Source organism: Sinocyclocheilus rhinocerous, unplaced genomic scaffold (genome assembly GCF_001515625.1).
Source record: "Sinocyclocheilus rhinocerous isolate Xijiao unplaced genomic scaffold, SAMN03320098_v1.1 scaffold1654, whole genome shotgun sequence".
NCBI lineage: Eukaryota > Metazoa > Chordata > Actinopteri > Cypriniformes > Cyprinidae > Sinocyclocheilus > Sinocyclocheilus rhinocerous.
The window spans coordinates 554,139-577,875 of NW_015639533.1; the positions used below are offsets into that span (position 1 = coordinate 554,139).

At 37.8% G+C, this 23,737-nt stretch overlaps 1 protein-coding gene across 6 annotated transcripts in view; it reads right to left on the reverse strand.

Moving 5' to 3' along the window:
* Nucleotides 1-23,737, reverse strand: part of LOC107751435 (serine-rich coiled-coil domain-containing protein 1-like) — a 72,329-nt gene that overhangs the window by 20,108 nt on the left and 28,484 nt on the right. For 4 of the 6 annotated variants that reach the window (XM_016567167.1, XM_016567166.1, XM_016567165.1 and 1 more), the window contains 3 exons: nucleotides 22,484-22,561; nucleotides 16,439-16,522; nucleotides 13,045-13,122 (listed from right to left, as the gene is read on the reverse strand). In XM_016567167.1, coding sequence (XP_016422653.1) covers nucleotides 13,045-13,122; nucleotides 16,439-16,522; nucleotides 22,484-22,561 — 240 coding nt within the window. Of the gene's footprint in view, nucleotides 1-1,738; nucleotides 1,775-7,891; nucleotides 7,929-13,044; nucleotides 13,123-16,438; nucleotides 16,523-22,483; nucleotides 22,562-23,737 lie in introns of all 6 variants that reach the window. The other 2 variants (XM_016567168.1, XM_016567169.1) reach the window with 2 other exon arrangements.

Below are 23,737 nucleotides of genomic sequence, written 5' to 3' on the forward strand. Positions count from 1 at the left end.
CTGGGGCCTGTTTCATAAAACAAGTTTACCAAATAAGCCAGGCTTATTTCAGTTAGTCTGACTTATTTTGAACCAAATCAACTGACAATACGTCAGACTAATTGAAATAAACCTGGCTTATTTGGTAAACTTGTTTTATCAAACAGGCCCTGGTGACATAATATTGCTATTCAGCATGCATCTGACACTAATTAAATATTTCAGAATATATGATCACACAGAAAAGGAAAGCTATTATCTAATCTGACTGACACATGATATTTGATATAATGGTATCTGATACCATTAGACTCAACAAACAGGCATTCATACTTCACTTCTGTCCAAACTCTTTTAAATATTCATTATGCAAGACTGCGAGTCACTTTTCTCCCTTTAAGTCAGCTATTACATCAGTGCCACAACAATATTTGTCATGCTTTCACTTGGGTTGACAAACTCTGTCAGTCATCTTCACTGGGGCAAATCTCGGAAATGCCATGCAACACAACTGTTCGAGATCACAGCTTATCTTTTTGCTTCTGTTCATATTTCAAAATACATACATCAAAATGTTCATATTTTTTTCGACTACCATTAACAGCTAAAACCACACATTAGAGAAATCAACCCTCTCTACCCAATATTTAATACCAAATGACAAGTTTTGGATATCATAAGCGTAATTCCATTACACGTGCCCTTGAGCTTATCGTAAGTATCGTAAGTGTCCAAAGATCGTAAAGTATTTTAAGGAGCACTAATTTCACCAGTTTGGTATTTTACCTGTGGAGAGGGTGAAATACAGTGGATCAATACAGGCAAAATCTTGGCATCTTTCCTTAAAAGGCTTCCTGAATTTATGGAACAGGTCCTACATACCTTCAAGCAAACTTTACAATACATCTTTCCATCCAGTGACACTTCACATCTCACCAAAACAACACTGACAGCAGATTTATGCACTTTACTGGTATCACAGAGCACATTACGCCATTAGCTCGAATGTATTACGGGGACAAAATGTTCATATTTTTTTTCGACTACCATTAACAGCTAAAACCACACATTAGAGAAATGCAAAAGCAAAGCCGACAGGTCTGACTTTTTCCTGCGCCTACTGTGCACCCACTACATGAAGCAGATATAGCAGGCAGAAATAAATATAGGTGTGATTTGCGGCTTATTGACATTTTTTCCTGTAACAGCGTTGGAGGTTTGCTCTATAAATATGTATATGCAAGTCTTCCTCGATTTCACCTTTATCCCACACAAATCTGGGGTTTAAATGACTGTATGACGTCTCCTTCAGTGGATATTCGCATCCACCGTTTTTCTATCTGTCATGTTTTACCGCAACGCTCAATGTCACGCTTACACTGCAGGTTTGTGATTTGCATTTTTTGGGACAATCTCAACAAAAGTGTCGGCGCCGTCACGGCAAAAGCAGTTCCCACAAAAACGCCACCTGATTTGGGGAGAAAAGACAGATGATTTTGCAAGTGTGGATTAAAATAAAGCAAGCAATCAACATGTCCCCAACAGAGACGATTAGGACAGAGCTGATAAGATTAGCACGCAACAATCAGCGTAATTTCATATACAGCTCCACGGCAATTAAGACATTTGCGTGTGATTACTTGTTGATGCAATTTAAAAGCTCCGCGGTTTCCCTCAATTAGCCAAGGTGAGGATTGGTGGATGAAGCTGCCTGCCTTTGATTAGAGACAGAGCCGCTCTACACAGAAATACACCCTACCTGCATTGTGCTGCCGGCGCGGGCTGCTTCTGTTTACTGCACCCATGGGAAGAGAAAGGGGAGAGGGGAGAACAAAACAACATGGAGACAGATGAACATGATGTGTACAAATGACAGAAAGGAAATTCAGTGAAGTGAAGAGAAAATCAAAAGCTTTACATGCTAACACAAAACAATGGCTTGTGGCGGTTTGCAGATATGATGCATTAGCGCTTACGTAGGTATAACCAGAAGATGAAAACATTATTTGGATAAAAATTAGACCGTGATGGCGGGCAGCGGGAGAGGGATGAGAGCAAAAAGGCTGGAATGGATATAATTCGGTCACGCTTTCTCACAGTGCATTTCATTTAAACACTGAACAAAATGTCAGGTACAAGAGGTCAACAAAAACAGGCTTGAGCAATTTTCAACAACCATGCAGTAATTCCCGATAAGATATCTGCAACACTAAAAGGTATTGAGTTTTGGAATTGAATTATGATAATATGAAATGGCAAATATTTTAAAAGGGGGCTCCAACAGCACTAATCTGCACCAAACAAAGGCAAATGCAATTTAACAATTTTCATAGACCTAATTACATGCTACAGAGAGCAAATTATATTTAAATATATATGAGAGAGAGAGAGCGAAGAGGCAGAGAGAAATAAAATTGATAATTCCTACATTTGTTCATCCTGTTATCTAGATTGTTTTACAGGCTAATAAAATAGTAATGAGCAAAGCAGGAGTTTGGGAACGTGTATGAAAACGTGTTTCAGGAGTCTGACAGCGAGATGGAGAGGATGGGAAGTGAGGCAGGATATGCTAGAGAGGCCGTGGGTGGGTGACTATGTCACATTGTGGCGTGGATGGAGAAAGAGAGAAATTTGAGGGAAAATATCACTGCCAAGAATAACAAGGGAACTTAAAACAACTGCAAAAATGGTAATCTGCCCCGAGCTTTAATAAAAGAACGCAGAGGTGAGGCTGGTCCATAAATTATTTCCCATCCTATCGCATGAAATCCAGATGAAGACAGTGTGAACCCTGCTACTCCAGTAAATTAATATATTCATTGATTTCTGGAGTCTGTAGGCAACGGTAAGGCCCGTATTGCAGCACTGCAGGGCAGGACTGAGTGTCCTTCCTTAAGCAATAATATATGCTGAAGTCAACATGCGTGCAGAAGAACTAATTGAGGGTGTAACTGATTCAGGGCTACAACAATTAAACCGATAAAGTCGGTAATAAACAATGACAATTACTGCCGGTGCAGTTCACTGTCAACTGGCTGAGTATTTGTGCTGTGTGGTATAGTAACCACTATATAGTAGAATTTCTATTAGACATAAACGCTAAAATTTTATTGTTAAATTCTTATAAAACCACCACTCACTTTGCACATCCTAGCAGAAAGTAAGTGATCAAAGAAATCCAAAAATGAACTTTCTGTCATCATTTACTCAGCCTTATGAAGCTCTAAACCTGTATGACTTTCTTTGTTTTTATGGAACACAAAAGCAGATAAATGAATGAATATCCCATTTTGCAAATTCATTGGCAGTACACTATGACTCACTTTAATGTTTAAAAGGCCCGAGTGTGTCAGCAAAAAGTACATGCGGTTTACTAATCATTTTCCAAGTGCTCCAGTCGGTTTCAATTCAATATATTTCACAGCAATAACCCTCAAAGGCCAATTTGGTGAAAAACAATCCAATATTGAAGCACTTTTATGGTAAAATCCTACAACATCCAGCGCCATTAAAACAACAGAATATCCCAATGGATATTACCGTATTGGCCCGAATATAAGACGACCCTGATTATAAGACGACCCCTCTTTTTCCAGATGTACCTTTTGGAAAAAGGCTTTTTAAAAAGCAAATCTTGTTTTTTCTCAGTAAAACACATTTTGTCTTCAATTATTTTCATATTGCATATTTTTCCTATTTTAATTTTTGTTTTGAAAGTATGGTAAAAACTGGTAAAATGTACCAACAATCACATTAAAAAAATATACACTTTTTGATATACCATTAAAAAAATAAAAAATAAAAGGTAGCCCATCTGAATTAGGACATTTAGGCTATCCATCTAATAGTAGCCTACCAAAATCTTATTAACAGTAGAAGTTAAATCTTACTGTAGTCGTCAAATCTTGGTACTGTCTTACGTTTTAAAATCACAAAGGCAGAACATCGTCTTATATTCGGGTCAATACGGTAAATAAATTTAATTTTTGCGAAGAAAGGAAGTCTGGAATTACATAAGGGTGAGTTAATGATGACAAAATGTTCATTCTGGGATGAACTATCCTTTGAAATGTTGCCGTCATCCTTAAATTGCAAGTACTCTGAGTGCAATTATCAAAACAATATTCATTCCCAGACATCAAATTTAGGTTTTAAAGCCATCATAATTGAAACCTTAAATCAAGTCGTACAATTAAACCCCCCAATGGTTGAGGTTTGATAACTTCAGTTACCAGTAAGAGTTAATTCTGCTTTCAAACTGTGAATTTTCTTCTCAATGTGATCAAAATAGTTGTTAGCTGCTGCCCTAAATAGATCCTCAAATCAGTACACAATGGAGAGACTGCAAATCAGCCGTGTCATATTCATATTGCAAAGGCTTGGACACATAACCAAGGACTCATAAATATTCTGAAGGGGATTCTGCAAAATCAAATCTGTTTCCTGGGCAGCCAGAGCTGAGGAATGTGACTTTTCTGCCTCTGACAGCCGATTCAACGGCATGGTTGGAGAGCAACTTCGATAAAAATAAATGTGTGTTTCTGATCCCCATTACCGCTGAATGTCACCGTTTATATAATTATTTATTAACTTCTTTATTGTGGTGCAACGTTCCAGCCTCACCCGGCCATCTGTCCACAGCGAGGTGTTGCATGTGCATTCCATTATAGGGGCCCTGAAGGGGACCGAATAGGCTGGACCTGCGTTCACCTTCTGCTAATGGCGGAGAACACCCTGCGGGCAGTCTCCAGTCGGCCCTGTCCACAGGGACTCAGAACTTCTGTCAGGGCTTAGGATCAGAGTTTTTACCTTGACAAAGTTATCATGGACATGTTTATACAGGCCAGCGGAGCAAAAAACAACAACCATAGAGGTCCGTGCTTTAAAAAAAGCAGAAAGGACAGGAAAGGTGGCCTCCTTTCTACAGGAATCTAATGAGAACAAATTTGAGAATAAGAATGACACATGTAAGACACGTTACGCTATTCAGACTTGCCTTGATGCTCTCTTACCTCCAGATACCACTTAAATTTTTAACGGTTTGGAACTCCAACTACTTCCTGCTGGTGAATGTTCTCACGCCACAGCAGCTCCCACACACTCACACTCTACCTGATGCTTCTTCAACAGAAAGCCCAGATGGAGAGCCATTCTAATGACTGGCATGTGTTGCTATCTCTCTATTAACCTTAGAAGAACTCTTAATCTATATATCCCTTTTGTGTTACACCTAATCTATTCTCTTTTTGGCTGACTTTCAAGCGCACGTCTCTTGCTCCCACACTATCCCTTCCCCCATCTCTTTCTTTTTCACATGATTCCTCTGTGACTGTGGGTTCTCTTGAGCTGAGAATCAAGGAGTGGTTCTTATTCAGTGCAACTTTATATTAAAAAATATATATATAAGAAGTGAAAAAATTTGGCTTGGATTTGGATTTTGGATTTGACTCAAATCCATTATTTTTAGTTAATCGACTTTACAGTTACTGTATTAACATCTGACTCAGCAACTGAACCACAACTGATTACTACCGGTCATATTCAACTCTACTGAATTCAGCATCCAGGAAAATGTAACTCTCTCATGTTGTACTTAATGTTTATGAGACTTAAAAAGATAGGAGACTCAAACATTAAAAAAGAAAAATCTGTTATTATATCTGTTATAATTTAATCACCTTTATGATGTTCCAAACCTTTTTCTATGGAAACCAAAATGAGATAAGCCTACTGTAAGTCACTATTCACTGTGTATTTTTTGCATAAAATAAAATAAAATTGAAAGGTGAGCAGTCATTCTGCCTAACATTCTGCCTTTAAGCTCCATGGAAGAGAGAAACTCATACAGGTTTAAAATATCTTGAGGGTAAATAAAATGACAAAATGTAATTTTATGGGTGAACTATTCTTTTAAATTAGCGTAATTATTGACTGGTTGTTCATATAATAATGAGTCTTAAGGATACAAAGTACATTTAATAAGCAAATTAGCAACAGAATTTTGTTGTAATAGATGGTACTTAAAGTAGTATTGTTTGGTTTAGTAGTGTATAATATAATGATGTGAACATGTAAGAGCACTTTTAAGCGCACTTAAAAAGATATTGATACTTTATTTGGACAGTATTGATGAGCAAAATCATATAATTTTACAAATAACAATGAAAGTTTGATTGAGATTTTTCAATCAAAAAATGTCTACAGAAAATCAAGAGTCTTCTGTTGAAAAAAAATAAGTACTCTCCTACAATTAGTAGCTATGTAGTATTAGTGATGAAAGTAGAGGGTGTACTAACTTTTTACACACAATACATGGGCATTTTTGTACATTTAAGCTCTACAAACCATTGGAATAAAATGTACATTTCAGGTAGAATTTGTTAAATTATATTTCCTTTCAAATATTAACATTAATGAAAAGCTTTTACAATATCTTTTTCACAGCACTGTATAATGAAATCTAACTTACAGTATAGTAGTATATAGTTAAAGAACTGTCATTGAATCTGAACTAGAACCAGAACCATTAAATCCCTTACAATTCCCATTCCTAGTCTCCTCCTCCCTGCTGAATTCCCAGGATGTTACTAGCAACAAAGCCTCTCTGAGCCTGTGCATCCTTCTGAAGGATGAGATCTCATTAGTCTGTACGAAAACCTGTAGAGAAGGAGAGGTGGGACCTCGGACCACCTGACTACATCCTGGCCTCTGTCCAGCTCACTTATCTCAATCTCATCCTGTGTATAACGCCACAGAGCGGCACTTAATTACGAGCCGAATCGCGCTTCAAAGGCTCGCCTGCCATCGCAGGCATGCAGACTCCCAGGGGTGTTTATCACTGAAAGAAAGCTACCACGCATCGGTCTACACAACACACTTCAGATGCCAGTCCGGGTAATGGCCAACACAAGCAAAAGCACGCTGAACTCGTAAATAAAAGAAACGAACAAACAAGGGAGGGGTTCTGGCAAAAACATAAAAGACCAAACTGGTAAGGGACAGTGTTCTGCTAATTAAACACTAACGCCAGAACAAAAGCATGAAACGACTCGTTCCATGGCCTGCGGATCTCACACAGCCCGCGTTCACTAGAACTGCGTGAGCCATATCCCAGGAGTTCCTATTCCTGTTAACAAATAGGTCAATATTGCCTGGTAATGCAGAACAGATACTCTCTTCTCGTGCCATTTTTTTGGGCTCTGTACGACAGACACAATTGTACACATCAATATAAACAGACAAAGAGGATCAAAGCGTCAGAGGCTCACTGCTTCTCTGCGGAAAGCTTCTCCACCTGAGCAAACACAGAGCTTTCATCTTCGCATTCCGGTCGCCCTGGGTACACGGAGTGCTGGGTACCATTCTTTCCACCGTCTGGGTAGATTACAATGCTGCACACACAGTCCACGGACACTCTGCGTGCTTCCTCAACTGTTACTTTAAAGCTTTGCCATTTAATAAGTTATGGATATCGAACAGGCAGACACAATAGGTTGGATTTGAAGTGCTGGCGCTTGCTGAGGCCGGAGATGAGTAATGCGTGATGGACAGTTAGAGAGCTCTAACTAAAAAACACAAAGAGATAATATGCAAAACAAGTATCAGTCATACAGATGGTGTTTCAAAGGAATTTTCAAGTGGCATTTGTGAGCGTGGCCATCCAAAAGGGACTGTTGGTGTACTTCCAAGAGTAGAGAATCCAGCCGTGCGCAGTGATAACCTGGGTTGAATTTTTTGGAAGAAAAGGAACCAAGATAAACAGACAAGAAGGGGATAAAACAAAGGGAGAAGGCAGCTGGTTGCAGATTTACGGAAAGGAGGACCAGTAGCTCAAACCCAGGGTGGCAGAACAGCATGCCATGCTTCGGTGGAAACACCACGAACAACCACAACACTCGGTGAGAAAACTCACATGGTCTCCTGCAAGAGGCGCTGACTCGAGCGTGGCCCTGAAAGCAAAGCATATATCTTTGAAATCATGCACAGGGACAACAGGAAACTTCTATCTGGGATCATTAATTCAGCTCACCTACTTACCGTGTCTCATTAATGCACTGGCACTGAGTTTATCGGTTTATCTAACTCCTCACCAGGTCACTAAATACACTGAAGATGCTTTACAACGCTGACAAAATCAGAGACAGATAAGGCGGTAAAAGTTGACAGGTCAAGGTAGAACCATCATGAGGGATGACTTGCACAATTCGGAAGTCTAATCACCCAGGCCGTTTCCGCCCAGAGAGACGAGGGCAGGCCCAGACTGCAGGGTTCCTACAGCTCGAGTTACATCACACTGTATGTGGCCTCAGCCATCACCGTCCCGTTCCTGACCGCTGGCACTACTTCAGGCAGAGTTATGGATAAGAGCTGCAGGGTGGAAGTGGAAGATATTTCACGCAGCTAAGCATGGATTGAAATGGCCTTCACAAAAAAGACGGAAAGAGGGAAAAATAAAAATCACCCAAAAAACGACCATAAGAACAGAGGTGAGCACTGCATCAAAACGTGAAATGGAAGATAGAATGGTTTTAAAAAAAAAAAAACAATTAAGGGTTTCTTCATTCAATGTCTAAAAAAGGGATGTAGATTAGGGCTGATATAGTCATGAGGGTGTTATTTTAGTATCATTGATATACTACAAAATTTTTTATTCATATTTTGAATTAGATTTTATATTTTCATTTTCGCTAAAGTTTTAGTAATTTTGTTGTGTTTACCATTTTTATTAGTTTTTGCTTTTTTAAAATATGTCTATATAGTTGTTATTTGGTTTTAGTTGTTTTAGTATCTGTATTTTAGTATTTTATTTCAGGTAGTTGCCAAGGCACTATACTATACTATTATACTATACTATAAATTATTATTATTATTATTAACATGATTATTTTTACAGTAATAAAATTATATACAATAATTTCAAATATTATTTTGCAAATTAACAACAGCTCAGGACCCAAACTATGCAGTTCAGTTGTTCTTTATTTGTTATAATAATTCAGTATTTATATTTCAATAATTGAGCATTTTTTAATGGTTCATTAAACAGACTGGCTCAGAAGAGTCAGTGTTGCTCCAATTATCGGACAATTTCCTTATAATTTAATTTACACAGCAGTCAGGCAACCTGATTAATTGTGTTAATTGTTTTAGCGCCTTACTTTTTTTCTATAATCAATCACACTAAATTAAAATGTTAAAATTGACAGCCCTAATTTAAAAATAAATAAATAAATAAAAAGAACTACAAATGGCAAACAAAATATCTTTGAACTCCTTGTACACATACAAAAGAAGGGAAACGATTACCGCTCAGCAGGCGTGCCATTCTGAGAGGCTCAGTGCTCACACTCTGACCCATGCAGAGAGAAAAGCAAGCAGAAAAGCAATGAAGTTGGGAGTTTAGCATAACAGGTCCCCCACACGGAGTGATCAGATGGGCCGCAGCATGACTCTATGAGACTGGGCGACCCCCTCATGTGCAAATGAATCTAAATAAATAAATAAGCACCAAAATGAATTGGAAAAAATAAAGAGATGTCTGAAATGATTTTTGGTGCTTGTGAAACAGGCTTGAAATGCAAAAAGCCTCTCAGCAGGGTTGGCTGGAGAGCTGAAAAACAGAGCAGTGGGAGACGGCCAGTATGTTCCATTAACAGGTGTCCTCCAGCTATACGGACCTGACCACTGATCAATCTCCCTCACTGGTATAGATCCAACTGTTTGGGCAAGCATCAAAAATGACTTATTCTGGCTGGAAGGGGTTTCCATTTGGCTAAATATTCAAGCATTTTAATAAGAACTGTCACTTCTATAAAAAAGATTTATGACTGGAAGGGAAATAACACAAAACAGAAGCTAATCCATAAAACTTCATATCTCGGCTACGGAAGGGAGGAATGCCAGAGTAAATGAGCTCTTAAGTGCTTTTTCATTTAAATGGCTGAACGGCAGTGTGGAGGGCAGAGCTTAATATTAACAGGCTTAGACCGGCATAATAAAGCAAAATAAACAGACATAACGGCGCAGTCAGGCTTCGTAGAGAAGGGAAAAGAACAGGCCTTTCATCAGGTTTAGATGTGACAACGACACCGGCTTAAAAATAACAACAAAAGTGTTGCATTAAAACCTACAGTGGAAAAATGTTTGTGTAAAACTTTACACACACACACACATATATTAGTGCTGTCAAACGATTAATCGCGATTAATCAACAATAACAACAACCAAAATAAAAGTTTTTGTTTACACTATATATGTATGTGTACTGTGTATATTTATTATGTGTATATATAAATACACACACATACAGTAGGCTATACATTTTGAAAATATTTATGTTTATACATTTATATATTCATATTCTTATATTTTATATTATATATAAATATATTTAATATATAAACATAAAATGTTTCTTAAATATACACATGCATGTGTTAGTATTTATATATACATAAATATACACAGTATACACACACACACACACATTATGTAATATATTATGTATATATTATCTATATAATATGGAAAATTTGACATTAATGGTGTTGGGTAGCAGTACAGTGCCACTAACGGGACATGGTGGTGGAAAACAATTCGGGGTGGGAGGAAAAATTATTTTTATAATTTTTTGCGTTCCCTCGCAAAACTTTTGCACTCTCTTGCACAGATATTTGCGTTTCCTCGCAAAACTTTTGCGTTACCTCGCAAAGATATTTACGTTCTCTCACAAATTCAGTTGAGTTCGGACAAACACTTCCTGTTTACTTTACAGCTTGCCATACGTTCACAATGTAGTGGTTCATAGAGTTTTATTTTTGAGTTTGGACTCAACGATAAAGAAATACAGTCAGTGCTAATAGTTCAGGGCATGGTTTTGGGAAATTCTAAAATATCTTTTTTAGAGGGAACGCAAATAAGTTTTGCGAGAGAATGCAAAAAAATGTGAAAAAAAAAAATTTTTCTCCCACCCCAAATGTTTTCCACCCACCCCTAATTTGTGGGAATTAAAGTGTGGAAGAGTGTGGAATTAAAATAAAAAGTATGGGAATAAAAAAGACAAGTAACAGTGAAAGTCTCTAAGAAAATAGAGTAAAATAGTTTTTTCTAAGTATTTTTTTTTTGTACTTTAAAATGTTATTTAAATTAAATGTATATTTTATTTTATTTAAAATGTTCATATTTTGGTGTCATGATTTTAGTGTCATGTGTGGGCAACAGTGCTCCATTTATACATGATTCCCAGCCTTGGCTCATGGAAGATGTGCTTCACCTGAGCATTATACATCACTCTGCCATACTACACATCATTTCTCATTCTCTTTGGACAGGTGAGCAGGTTGGCCCCTGTTTATCTAGCCGTGTCTCTTTGTCCTGACAGGAGCCCCTCAGCACGAACCTGCCCCTTCCTGCTGCGCATCTGGCCGACAGAGACGGAGAAGATTTGAGAAGTCGGTGGCCGTGAGAACAGTGTATGATCGTTGTCCGGTGCTTCCGAAAGAGGCCAGTCTGGCCCCCTTGGTGCACTGTGACTCAACAGAGGGCACCAAAGCCTCTCTTCCTCTCCCTTTCAACTAATTAGCTCAGCTGGAGAGAGAAGCAGGGTGCTCCAGAAAAAAAAGAGAGAAAGAACGAGGGTAAAAAAAGGAAACAGATGACCTCCTCCAGTTGAAGCAGCCTTCGAAATAGCTGACCCACTTGTAGACACACTTTCGTATATTTGCGTGTCCTCAATGCAGTAACCCATATACCGGTGTAGTCTACATACTGTAGGGTGGAAATGCAGAACTCATCTCTGGCTGAGCGGAGGGGAGGGGAAAGAATGATGGTGTGCATCGCGTTCAGAAAGCCTGAGGGTCTCGTGCTCGTGCATGTGCAGTTCCTCTCCACGCTCATCCATTGCCGGCACATCTGAGGTAGACAGGACGAAGATTCTCCCACATCCACCCACGCGAACATTTCCACGCTGGCTGTTTTTGGCACCGCAGCAAAAAAAGACGCCGGCTTACTGAGAAAATGTTGCTTATCTAATGCCACAGCTCCATAATGAGCACTCTTTCTAATATTTCAGCTTTTTTACAGCACTTTTCATCAACGCCGTGGCCTGATGGAGCAGCGACGCATTAGCGCCACGATAGCAGTGGAATGGATTGTCAAGCAATTTGAAAAAGCCATCCGAATTCACATCACATACGCATATTAGCAGTAATACAAAGCACAAATTCTGCAGAGATGTTAAATGCCAGACGGAAAATGGACCATGTCTCAACGGGAGTCCAACTGAAAGCTATTTCAGTGTAAAGGGACTAAAGGCACACTGATGCGGGCACTGCGAGGGCATGGGATATATGACAGAAATATGTAAAGAAAATCTCGATCATTCTTCTTAACCATCAGTGAGAGATAATACGCTCATCACAAATGCTGAAAATCCACAAACAGATTGAGAACTAGAAGGACATCTCTCAAAAATGTGCAAATAGCTTTTAATCAAACTATCAAACATAATTTGGTCTTCATTTGAGTAAGTGTTGCAAAAGAAAGAGAGAAGACGATTTAAAGGCTGGATTTGTCTCTGATGCTTTAATATCTGTTGCATTAATCTCTGTTAATGAGTCATTTAAAGTCTGAAGCACTTGAACACCGTTTGCTGACTCACTGCAATATAACATCATCATTTGTTGTGTGTGAGCCATTAAAAAGCCACCTGTGGGAACGAGAAAGCACCTAGCTTTCGACCAAAATTCATAATAAAACAAATAAAAAGGAGGATGGGAATTATTGAACGGGTGGGAGGAAAGGAGGGCAGTCAAACTATCGAAAGGGCAGCGGACAAAAGGGTTAGCAAAAGTGTTTGATGAAATCAGAAACCACAATTTTGCTATATAGATTCCTTCTCAAATTGAAAATCAACTTTCAGTGCCCTTTACCATTAAAAGTCAGTGAAATAAAAAAGACAGATGTGGGGACCTGTATTCAATTAGAAAAACCAGACACAGCTCAATGACCTCAGAACATTAGCAGCATCGTCAGGAGCCTTCGTACGGTGCTTTAATGGCTACTCACCTCTGAGAGTAAGAAATCTGTCTGAGTGCTTTTGTCAGCTTTTTGGCAAAGAGATTTCAAAGCAGTGCGGGTGGATTCCTGTTAAAAAGACATATGTATCAGAAAAGGGTGGCATATCATTTACACAAGTTTTATGACATAAAACAGTTTTCTGGAATATTTGATTCCGACTTGTCAATCTCAACATCTTGCGGTCATATACAATGATGTTTGATGTAATCATCATATGGCCATATAATGACGTATATTCATATATTGGCTAAACTGTATGGACTACAAGTGCCACTTAAAAATAAAAATGAGGGAATAATTTTCAAACAAATTTTAAACAAGTAACATTTAAAACTGTAACAAGAGAATACACTGATTATGTATTTCTAAACATGACTTAAATAAGGCCTAACTAAAAATAATAAATATTTATAAGAAATAATTATTACATTCTAATAAGATGCGTTTATCAGTCAATTTGAAAAGCAAACATTTATTGATTTTATTTTTAAATGGTGCTCCTAGTCCTCCATAAAACTGTACATGTGGATGAAATACACACACACATATATAGGGTCTTGATAATGACCCTCTGATTGTACATTCATATCGGCTATATGATCAGAAAAAATGTTGAGTCTTGACTTGGAATATCAAGCAGCCTTAATACCCCTCTCGAAAGCCGCAGAACGGTAGACTAATAAAACAAGAAATATGGTGCAGCAAAATTTAGGGCAGCCATACTTCATTAATGACATTCAATAAAGACAGTAAAAATTGACAAAGACGAGCCTAGCCAGCAGGCTGCCAGTTTCACCAGTGAGTATTATTTTATGAGCTTTTGCCATGATTTATTAAGCCATTGTGGCCGCAGGTTCTTTTCCCACTAAAAATAGAGCGGAGGTCTCTGGGTGAAAGAATCTCCAAAGCGATGATGTCAATGACCGACTCTTCTGTTGATTCCAATGTCGTCAGCAGGATGCCACATTATGCATTCGTGTTTACATGTGTTCAGTATGCATGCTTTACTGGAGATAAAACAACCACTGCAGTTCTCAGGTCGAAACCCACATCACACAGAGTTTGAGTCATTGGGATCTTATGGAACAGAGAAACTGCAGTGAGCACTGTGGTATTTACCAACAGACTGTTTTCTCGGAGAAAAAGACTGTGACCTTCAGAGACGTGCTTAACACTATTGGGAGCACATTTCTGAATTCAGTTCTCGAAGAGAAGACAGATAAGGACAACATCAATTCAAACCTCTACACACTGAGCGAAAGTCAAACTTGCAATCTTTTCATTGAATACCTAGACAGCGATCAGCAAGTATGGAGAACGTTTAAACTAGTAATGCAGTGCTGCTGCTGAAGAATAAAAGCTCATTTATTCACACATTCTCATGCTGCACCAAAGCATCCTGAAGTCATTAGTTTTCATTGAGAGTTTGCGATTTCTAGAGCTTGAATGTTGACTACAAATGGGAGTCATCGTAAGCATTGACAGGTTTTAGGTAAGACTTTGGGACATGGAATATGCTGTTATGATACTTTGAATGGTGAGTGGTGCTTTCAAAAATGTTGAGAAAGCATGTAAATACACGAAAAAGAGCAAGCAGGACGACATTCAAAATCTCATACTGTAAAGTGCATTTTTGGGTGAATCTTATCCACTAATTCCTCTTGTCCAATCAGAAGACACTAAATGTTAAAAATTTGCAGCACCAAATCATCCTGAAGTCATTAGTTTTCAATGAGAGTTTGCAGAGCTCGACTTTTTTGCAATGCGGTGACTACAAATGGGAGTCATTAAAACTGCGGGCAGGGCTTTGGGACACAGAATACAGCATATGTTGTACAAAATTCTGTTATGATATTTTTAAGATGCTTTTGCCACCTTTTTGAAGTTTGAAAGCATCAGTCACAATTTAGTGTAAATACATGAAAAAGACGACACTGATAATTTAATATGGATTAGTAAATAACAGTTTACATTTTGGGGGGAATCTTAGCCACTCTTTCTTTTTGTCCAATCAGAAGACACTATATGTGACCCTGGACCACAAAACCAGTCATAAGGACAAAATTTTTTAAATTGAGATTTATACAACATCTGAAAAGCTGAATAAATAAGCTTTCCACTGATGTATGGTTTGTTAGGATATTTGGCTGAGATACAATTAATTGAAAATCTGGAATCAGAGGGTGCAAAAAAATATAAATATATTGAAAAAATTTCCTTTAAAGTTGTCCAAATGAAGTTCTTAGCAATGCATATTACAAATCAAAAATTAAGTTTTGATATATTTATGGTAGGAAATTTACAAAATATCTTCATGGAACATGATCTTTACTTAATATCTAAATGATTTTTGGCATAAAAGAAAAATCGATCATTTTGACCCATACAATGTGTTGTTGGCTATTGCTACAAATATATCTGTGCGACTTATGACTGGTTTTGTGGTCCAGGGTCACATATGTTAAAGATTTGCAGCACCAAAGCTTCCAGGAGTCATTCATTTTCAATGTGAGTTGGCGATTTACCAAGTTTTACTTTTTTGAGATGCATGGACTACAAATGGGAGTCATCAAAAGTGAGGCCTTTGGAGCATGGAATATAGCATATGACTCTTATGAACGTTATAAGACTCTTATGAGTATTATGAAACATTTATGATGCTTTTGCCACCTTTTAAAAAGAATCAGTGACCATTCAGTGTAAATAATTGAAAAAAGCAACCAGGGAGACATTTAAAATCTCTTACAGGTAAGTAAAATTACACACTTTTCATTTTTGGGTGAATCTTAACCAATCATTCCTTTTGTCCAATCATAAGACTCTAAATGCTAGACATAAAAATCAGTCATGAATTGTATGAAACATAATGTGCTTTGTTTGTCTTTTTGCTTTTACAGCCTCTTTACTGCCCTCTATTGTTTTTATTTGTCCTACCCCCTCTTCCGTGCCTATCACGCCATCTCATCCCATCCCTCTTTTCAAGACCACAACTCTATAAATCTGAGATGGACCTGTCATATTTCTCCTTCACTCGTCTCTGCCCTAGCTGCCGGGACTGGGAACATTATGTGTCTCACAGTGCATGTAAAGCACACGACGAGAGCTGTTTACTGCACATAAAGTGAGTCTATCAAATATCGTCCCAGTTCAAAGGAAACTGCAGAGCGGCATCTCCATAACTTCCTAACGCGAGCCTTAGGAGAGGGAAAGGACATGAAACCAACAGGATGTTAACTTGAACTGTCAAATAAATGCATGAAATTAGGGTATCTCAATGACAATGGAGCAAAGGAACCTGTTTTTGCGATCGTAAGGCTTTCTGAAGGTGGTTATGAAACTTGCGGTTATGAAATGCTACATTGAACTCGTCGAGTTTTCTCACCAACTCAGCCTGAAGTCGTACAATGAGCTCGTCTTTCTCCTTCAGCTGCTGCTGCAGGAACTGGTTCTCTTCTCTCCCAGGATCCTGCACACAAAGCACACACAAACACGCTTTGAAAAAAAAAAAAAGTCAGTCTGCGTTATTCAAGCCATCGCCCCCAGTTTGAATCTGCAGCCTCGTGTGTGGGCGCAAAACTACCGTGGTTGAGAGGTGGAGGTGTGCTTTCTGTGCCGTGGTTTCACTCTCCTCCATAAACTTCACCTGAACTAGCAGGCACTTTCCCACGACCTTGTTCTGTCAGCATCCATTATGTGAGGCTGGGGGAGGGGAGGGCGGGACTGAAGCTTCAAGGGCAGCAGAGGAGGACTGAAAGGCCCAGGAGCAGAATATGGCCTCCAGGAACGACCGAAAAGAACCACCGCCGCCCCCAAAAACGACATCACTCCTCTAAAAGAAGCGCCCGGTGGAGATTAGACAGCGCTGGCATGAGGTAGCCGGACACAATATGCATGAGTCGGGAGCCCTTCATGAGAGATCAGGGAAGGGGATTATGAGCTTCAATGTCATGTACTTGGAGACATCGTTGTTCAGAGCTCTCTGGCTTTGGCTTGAATGTGCTCCTTTTGTTGACATTACATAAACATCTCAAGGGAGCTGTTGTCAATCTTTGATGCTTCTCTCTAAAGGAAGCTAATTTCTGCCTGGAGATGATGATGAAATACACAGCGACTAAACTAGAATCATACAGTACCTACACTTTTTTTATGAACTGCTACAACCCCATCAGCAAGGCTCAAGTAGCTCTTCATCGCTACCAAACTGAAATGTGTTCCTTTGAACTCAAATACTGGATTTCATTTAGCTGTATAATAATGGCCATTAATTATCATTAATATGATTACAATACCATTAAAATGGCCATTATTACAATGAGTCACTTTTGAACTAAAAACAATCATTACTGTAGGAGAAAAACACACTCACCAAGTTTGCTACCATTCAAAGGTTTCAAATCACTATGAAAATCTTTTTTTGTTGTTGTTTTCTGTTTTATTTGTTAAGGATGCATTAAATTGATTTTCAATTTCATGAATATCTTCATTAAAAAGAAGTTAAGAAATTCCTAAAGAATTTTTCAAGAATTGCCCATACACATTTTCTTAAAAAACATGGCTGTACTTGCTGAAGATTCTCTAATGAATTCAATGAAAATGACTCAAAGGCTGTCTTTTTGCGCTGCCTGCAGATGATCGTAATAACTATAATAAACACATACTTTTCATTGCAACTGACTTGACAGGAGTTCAGCACTTTTTTAATGTGTCAAACATTTCCAAATCAAAATTCTTCTCAAGTTTTGCCTTCAGCACAATCTTAAAGTCCCCCTGTGGTCAAATATTTTATCCCTTAAAACTTATCATTGATCATCAAAATTACATATTTAAATGTTTTTTATTGTGAAAATAATTTTCTCATTCCTTAAAATAGCTTGAATGTAACTCTACACCCTTGCCTCATTTACTATAATGCAGATGCCGATGCGGGAGAGGTGGGTCTGACTCCGGGCTTCTTTTACACTGTTGCCACGGGTTATAATGCAAGTTAGCGGTTCTAAATTCACATTAAACCACAGCTTCATGGGTTTTTTGCTTTAATTTATTTTTGGTTTTGTGCTGGTATTGGTATATTTTGCATGCTAGTGATAGGAATCTATCCCTTGACGTGATTGGTTATTGGTTTGTGACGTAGCAAACCGAGGGCTGTTTCAAACCGTATTTCTGGGTCAGCCTTTGGGAAACTACAGTTTTAAGGAGAAAATTCTCAGCAATGGTGTTGATTAATAGATTGGCACATGGTTTGTCTAAAGGCATATTAAAAACACCATATAGACAAATAAACAACATAAAAAAACTTGATTTTCACTACAGGGGGACTTTAAGAAAAAAAGTTAAGAACATTCTTACTAAATGTTTTGGGATACAAATTTCCTTAACTTTATTCCCAAGTTATAAGTTATAATAATAGTTAATGAAATTGAAATTAAATTTATTCTTGAATGGATAGTTCACCCAAAAATGACAATTCTGTCATCATTTGCTCACCCTCAAGTTGTTCCAAACCTGTATAAGTTTTTTTCTTCTGCTGAGCACAAAAGATATTTTGAAGAAGCTAAACAGCTGATGGTAGCCATTGACTTACACAGTTTCTGTTTTTTTTTCATTCTATGTAAGTCAATGGCTACTGTCAACTGCTTGGTTACCAACATTCCTCAAAAAAAAAATGTCCTGTACTCCGCAGCCCTTCTGTCCTTTCATTCAGTTTTCATTTTTGGGTGAACTATCAGTTCAGGAATGTTTCGTGAATCTAGCTTCTGGTCTTCAAAGGATCTTCCACTTGCAGCAAAGGCAGTCTTTTAACAGTCAGAGATTCAGGTGAGGTTTCATACCATTCTTTCTTCCAGCAGAACCTTTCTAACTGTTTACCATTATATCTTTATATCTGTTGCCCAATCTACTTTTTTCTTCTTATTTGCCAGTTTCAGATTTTTTTTTCTTTGAAACTCTGCCTAAAGGCGAGTAGCATCTAAGAGTCTTGTATTCACTGTTACAATTGAAGCTGGTGTTCAATGAAGCATCCAGCTGAGCACCAGGGAGGGGTTTGTTTTCCAAACTAGAGACTCTGATGTACTTGTCCTCTTCTTGTTGTGAAGAAGGGCCATTCACTTCTATCTTTGTTCTGGTTAGATACAGTCTGTTTTCTTCTGTTGAGAAAGGAGTGCATGAAACGGTGTTCATCTAAATTTCTAGCGATATGTATTTTTGTTTAGGCATTTTAAAACCAACATTTGACTTGCAAGAGTATACTTTTGAGATAGTGTACACTTGCAGGAAAGATACTGTGCAATTTCCACACTTCATTAAACAGCACAAACATTTGCAACAGTGTCTCAAATACCAAAATGTACTTTAGACTGTATTTACTAAGATTAAATGCTGCATTGGCTGAACAGAAGCATTAGTTTCTTTCAGCAACACAAACATGTCTTTATGATGCCAAACATTTGAACTGTACTGTATGAATATATACTTCCAATCAAAAGTTTAGGGTCGATAAGATTTTTTAATGCTTTTGAAAGTCAGCTCTTATGCTCACCCAGTTTAGGTTTATCAAAAATACAGTAAATATTGTGAAATATTTAAATACCTGTTTTCTATTATTTTTTTATATTAAAATACATTATTAAATTAATATTATTTAAATACAACTTACTGACACCAAACGTTGTAGCGTGCATAAAATAATAAAGTATTTAAAAATTAATTATTCATAATTAAAAAAAGGTCATGTCCTGAGCAATGTATGCAGCAAACAGGCAGAATGTAACCTCCTCCAAATCCCTGCCTGTGGGGAATATTTAATTATATCTTAATTATAGAGGTTTAACAAGAGGCACTTTATCTGTGCAGTGCCATAGAGAGGCGTTTGGTCACAGTTGCATACGCACACACGGATACACAACACACAGGACAGAGAGTTGGGTCTCTACCCCGTGCTGTAAAGCTGCATTTGAGTGGCTCCTCCATCTGTCTGTCCTAGATTAAATACTTGAGGCAAGAAGAGGACGAAGGACCTAATAAATGAGAATGTCCTACTATCACAGAGCCCTGATCATAAAAGGCAACACTTAACATTGCAGCAATCGATGCAGTCAAAGAAATAATGCTTTGTCACCAAGAATGCAGTGAGCATTCTGTTTATCAGTCTCCTTTAATGCTGCAAATATCCTAGTGGTGGGTCTGGCCGATATATATCGAATATTCGCTCTGCTAAAGACCACATCATTATGTTAGTTCTGCAATCCTTTCCTGAGACAAAGATGTTTCAATAGTGTCTAACTTAAACTTCAGTGCATGGCAGAACTATGTTAGAGCTCCTACTCTACATTTAACTCATTTCTGTGAATCAATTCAGTTCAATTCAAATGAAATGCTTTAGAAAAAATATATAGTATATGTAGGTAAATATTGGCGTTTATTTCTACAGTATATACAATATTGTTGTCCATCTGACAATCCATTTTCCAGGGGATGCTGGAACCTTTTTTTTTATTATTGGTTCTAAATAAATAAATGATTAAATATAATTTTTTCTCAATTTAATTTACTGAAGAATGTGAGGAGGAAAATGTCTAAATTATGTTCAATTATTATTATTATTATTATTTTGTATTTTACCTTACTCTGAATCTCATTGGCTACCATGGCTGTGTGGTTAAAAATATAATTTCACCAGATAGAAAAAATAAATCAAGATATTTCAAGGTAATATACACACACTAACGTTTAAAGATTTGTGGTTAGTAAGAAGGAAATAAATACTTTTATTCAGCAAGGAGTCATTAAATTGGTATTTAAAAAGTATGAAAAAATATTAAGAAGAAGTGATTTCAACATTAATAATAATAGGAAATGATTGTTGAGCATTGAAATCATTGAAATATGATGATTTCATCAGCATATTTGAATGATTTCTGAAAGATCATGACACTGAAGACTTGAGTAATGGCTGCATGAAAATTCAGCTTTGCCATCACAGCAATAAATTATATTTTAAAATCTATTAAAATAGATAAGACTTATTTTAAATGGTAATAATTTTTCACAATATTACCATTTGTACTGTATAAGTTCAACTAAATGGAGCCTTAGTGAGATTTCTTCCAAAAATGTTAAAAAAAACCTTACTGACCCCAAACTTTTGAATGGTAGTGTATGTCATTATATATTTATGTCATCAAAAGGCTGAATAAAAGGAGAAAAAAAATACAAGGGATAATTTTTTAGCCATTATCGCTCAGCCCTACCTGGCAGTTTCATTACCAAGAATGGTACAAGATTAGAGAAGTGCAGAGTATTTCACTGATGTACTTTGAAGGTAGGCATAAAAGGGAGTAAATGTGATAGATGTCCTCAGTTATTCCTGTATAAGGAGGTTTGTGATGTTATAAACTTCAAACAGGACACCCTCAGAGTGGGGGCGCAACTACACCCGCTTAACAAGGAGTTATTAATGCGCAGTTGACAGGGACACCAGGACGAATGACTTTGGAACCCCAGTCCAAGCTCATTTCCCAGGGTGCAGAGCAAGAGGCTCCATTATTCCCCTAACCGACGCCACGCTCTCGCCACAGGCTCTAATTATTAAGAAGGTGGGGATAACAAATGTTTGGTGAGAGAAGTTTTCTGTTAAAAGTAGGACGTGAAGTGACACGGTTCCGTCTCAGGTGGGTTCTAGGGCTTTATTTTTAAAATGGGGAATATTTTCCTTTTTTTTTTACGGAATGAATCAGGACGAGTCCCACCCCTCTCCTGTCAGTTGAACACAATGTCAGAATGCATGGGGTCCTATTCTAAGCATCTCCCGCTGCGTGGCGCTAGGCTACGGATGAGCCGGGATCTCACGTGATTCGCTGCCGCAACCTTCGCTTCTGTTAGCACTCCATGTAGGTCAGTAAGGAGGACAGAGAAAGATGCAGACCTCGTTTCCACTTCGCAGTATTTTTGAGCCGAAAAAAAAAAAGTCCTGATGAAAAACGAAATCCTCTTCTACCAAGCAAAAGCTCCTCATACAAAATCATAAACCTTTCCCGATGACAGTCCAAGCAAGATTAGGGCACACAACCAAATAATCTCATCAAGATAGTGGGAAAATGTTATTGATGGTGGAGAAAAATGTAACTCAAACTCTATCAGAGAGAGAAGCCTGAATGAAAAGAGCAAAGTGAGTTTAGGAGAGGCACAATGGAGTTAGAAAATTAACTACATAAAAATGGAGAGACCTCTGTCTCAATGCAGTCGTTTAGCGCCGTCGTTATGTTTGATCTACAGGCTTTGAAATCTTCAGGGAGGGAGAAAAAAAAATGAAAGCGAGCTTTTTAAATCAAAGTGTGACCCGACAATGATACCTTAGCAGCAAAGAAAGTGTTCATCCACGATATTAATAGAAAAGAAACACATTTTGACAACACTGAATGTGAACAATTACCTTAAAGGGGAGTGATTTCTCACTGCAGGGGCTTATGGGTAGAGAGTGAAGGCTGCTGGCAGGACTGATCTCAGTGCTCTGAAAGGCAAAGATCAGACACCTTAATATTTAATGAGCACATGAAAAGAAATAACAGTTGAAAAAAGACCTGCTCATCTCACTCTGAAATAGTTGCCTCTGAGGTTACTATGCTTGGCAGTATTATAAAGTTTGTTTTTAAGTATCTGACCCACACACAGCCGAAGAAGACTACAAGAACATCTTCACCAAAAGCCTTCAAAATATAATTTGTTTCACCAACTTAAAAACATGTAAAAATTAATTTTAATCAAGCACAATAAATGCTTCAAAAGAAAGGCACAAATTAAGCAACACTGTTATTACTCTAAAACTCAGTAATGAAACACACTGGGAAATTAGCTCATGTCGTACATATTATGTAATTATACCATCCAAACAGGGGAGCAGACAGCCCTGTCCTCTCTGGGCTGTAGCCTCAAACGCTTCTCTCCTTCATCACGCTACTGCTGCCTCTCCCCCATATTAATGTGAGGAAGAGTGCTGCAGACGCAGTGACACTGTCAGAGACGCAGAACACTTTAGTCTGAGTAGAGCAGCGAACAGACAATATATTGAGTGATAATATAAATGTCAGACACTTTTGTAAAAATAAAAATAAAAATGCTGCACTGCTAAAGAGGACGATAAAAATTTTACTTTCTTCAAATTTTTGACAAAATAAAAAACAAAACGAAACCAAAGAAAGAAAACAAAATTAACTTAAATGGGTCATATTATGCCCCATTTACAAGATGTAAGTTTCAGGTGTGCCCAGAATGTGTCTGAAGCTGCAGCTTAAAATACACAACAGAAGCAAAAATATGTTGTTGTCTCTTTAAATGCAAATGACCCTTTCAGAAAAGGGCTGTGCTTTTCACAGCTTGTGCCTCAGTTACTACAGCAACAATAAACAAAACTTTGGTTTGGTTTTGATTAGCATCTCTTTCACGCTCGTGCTCACATGACGTTGCAGTTCTTCGTCAGCACGAAAAGTGTATTCTTTGTATGAATTTAAAACGTTTCGTCAGTTTGAACTTTTGATATATGATTTTCTGACTGCACGCACAAAAAGCGCGCTCACAGAAAGCTGACTCTTTCATGTCGGTTGTGTCAAAAACACAAAGTTCACACACAGTCGGTTATGTCTGCAAACATAAACAGATGCATGTGTATGAGTATATTAGATCTGTGAAA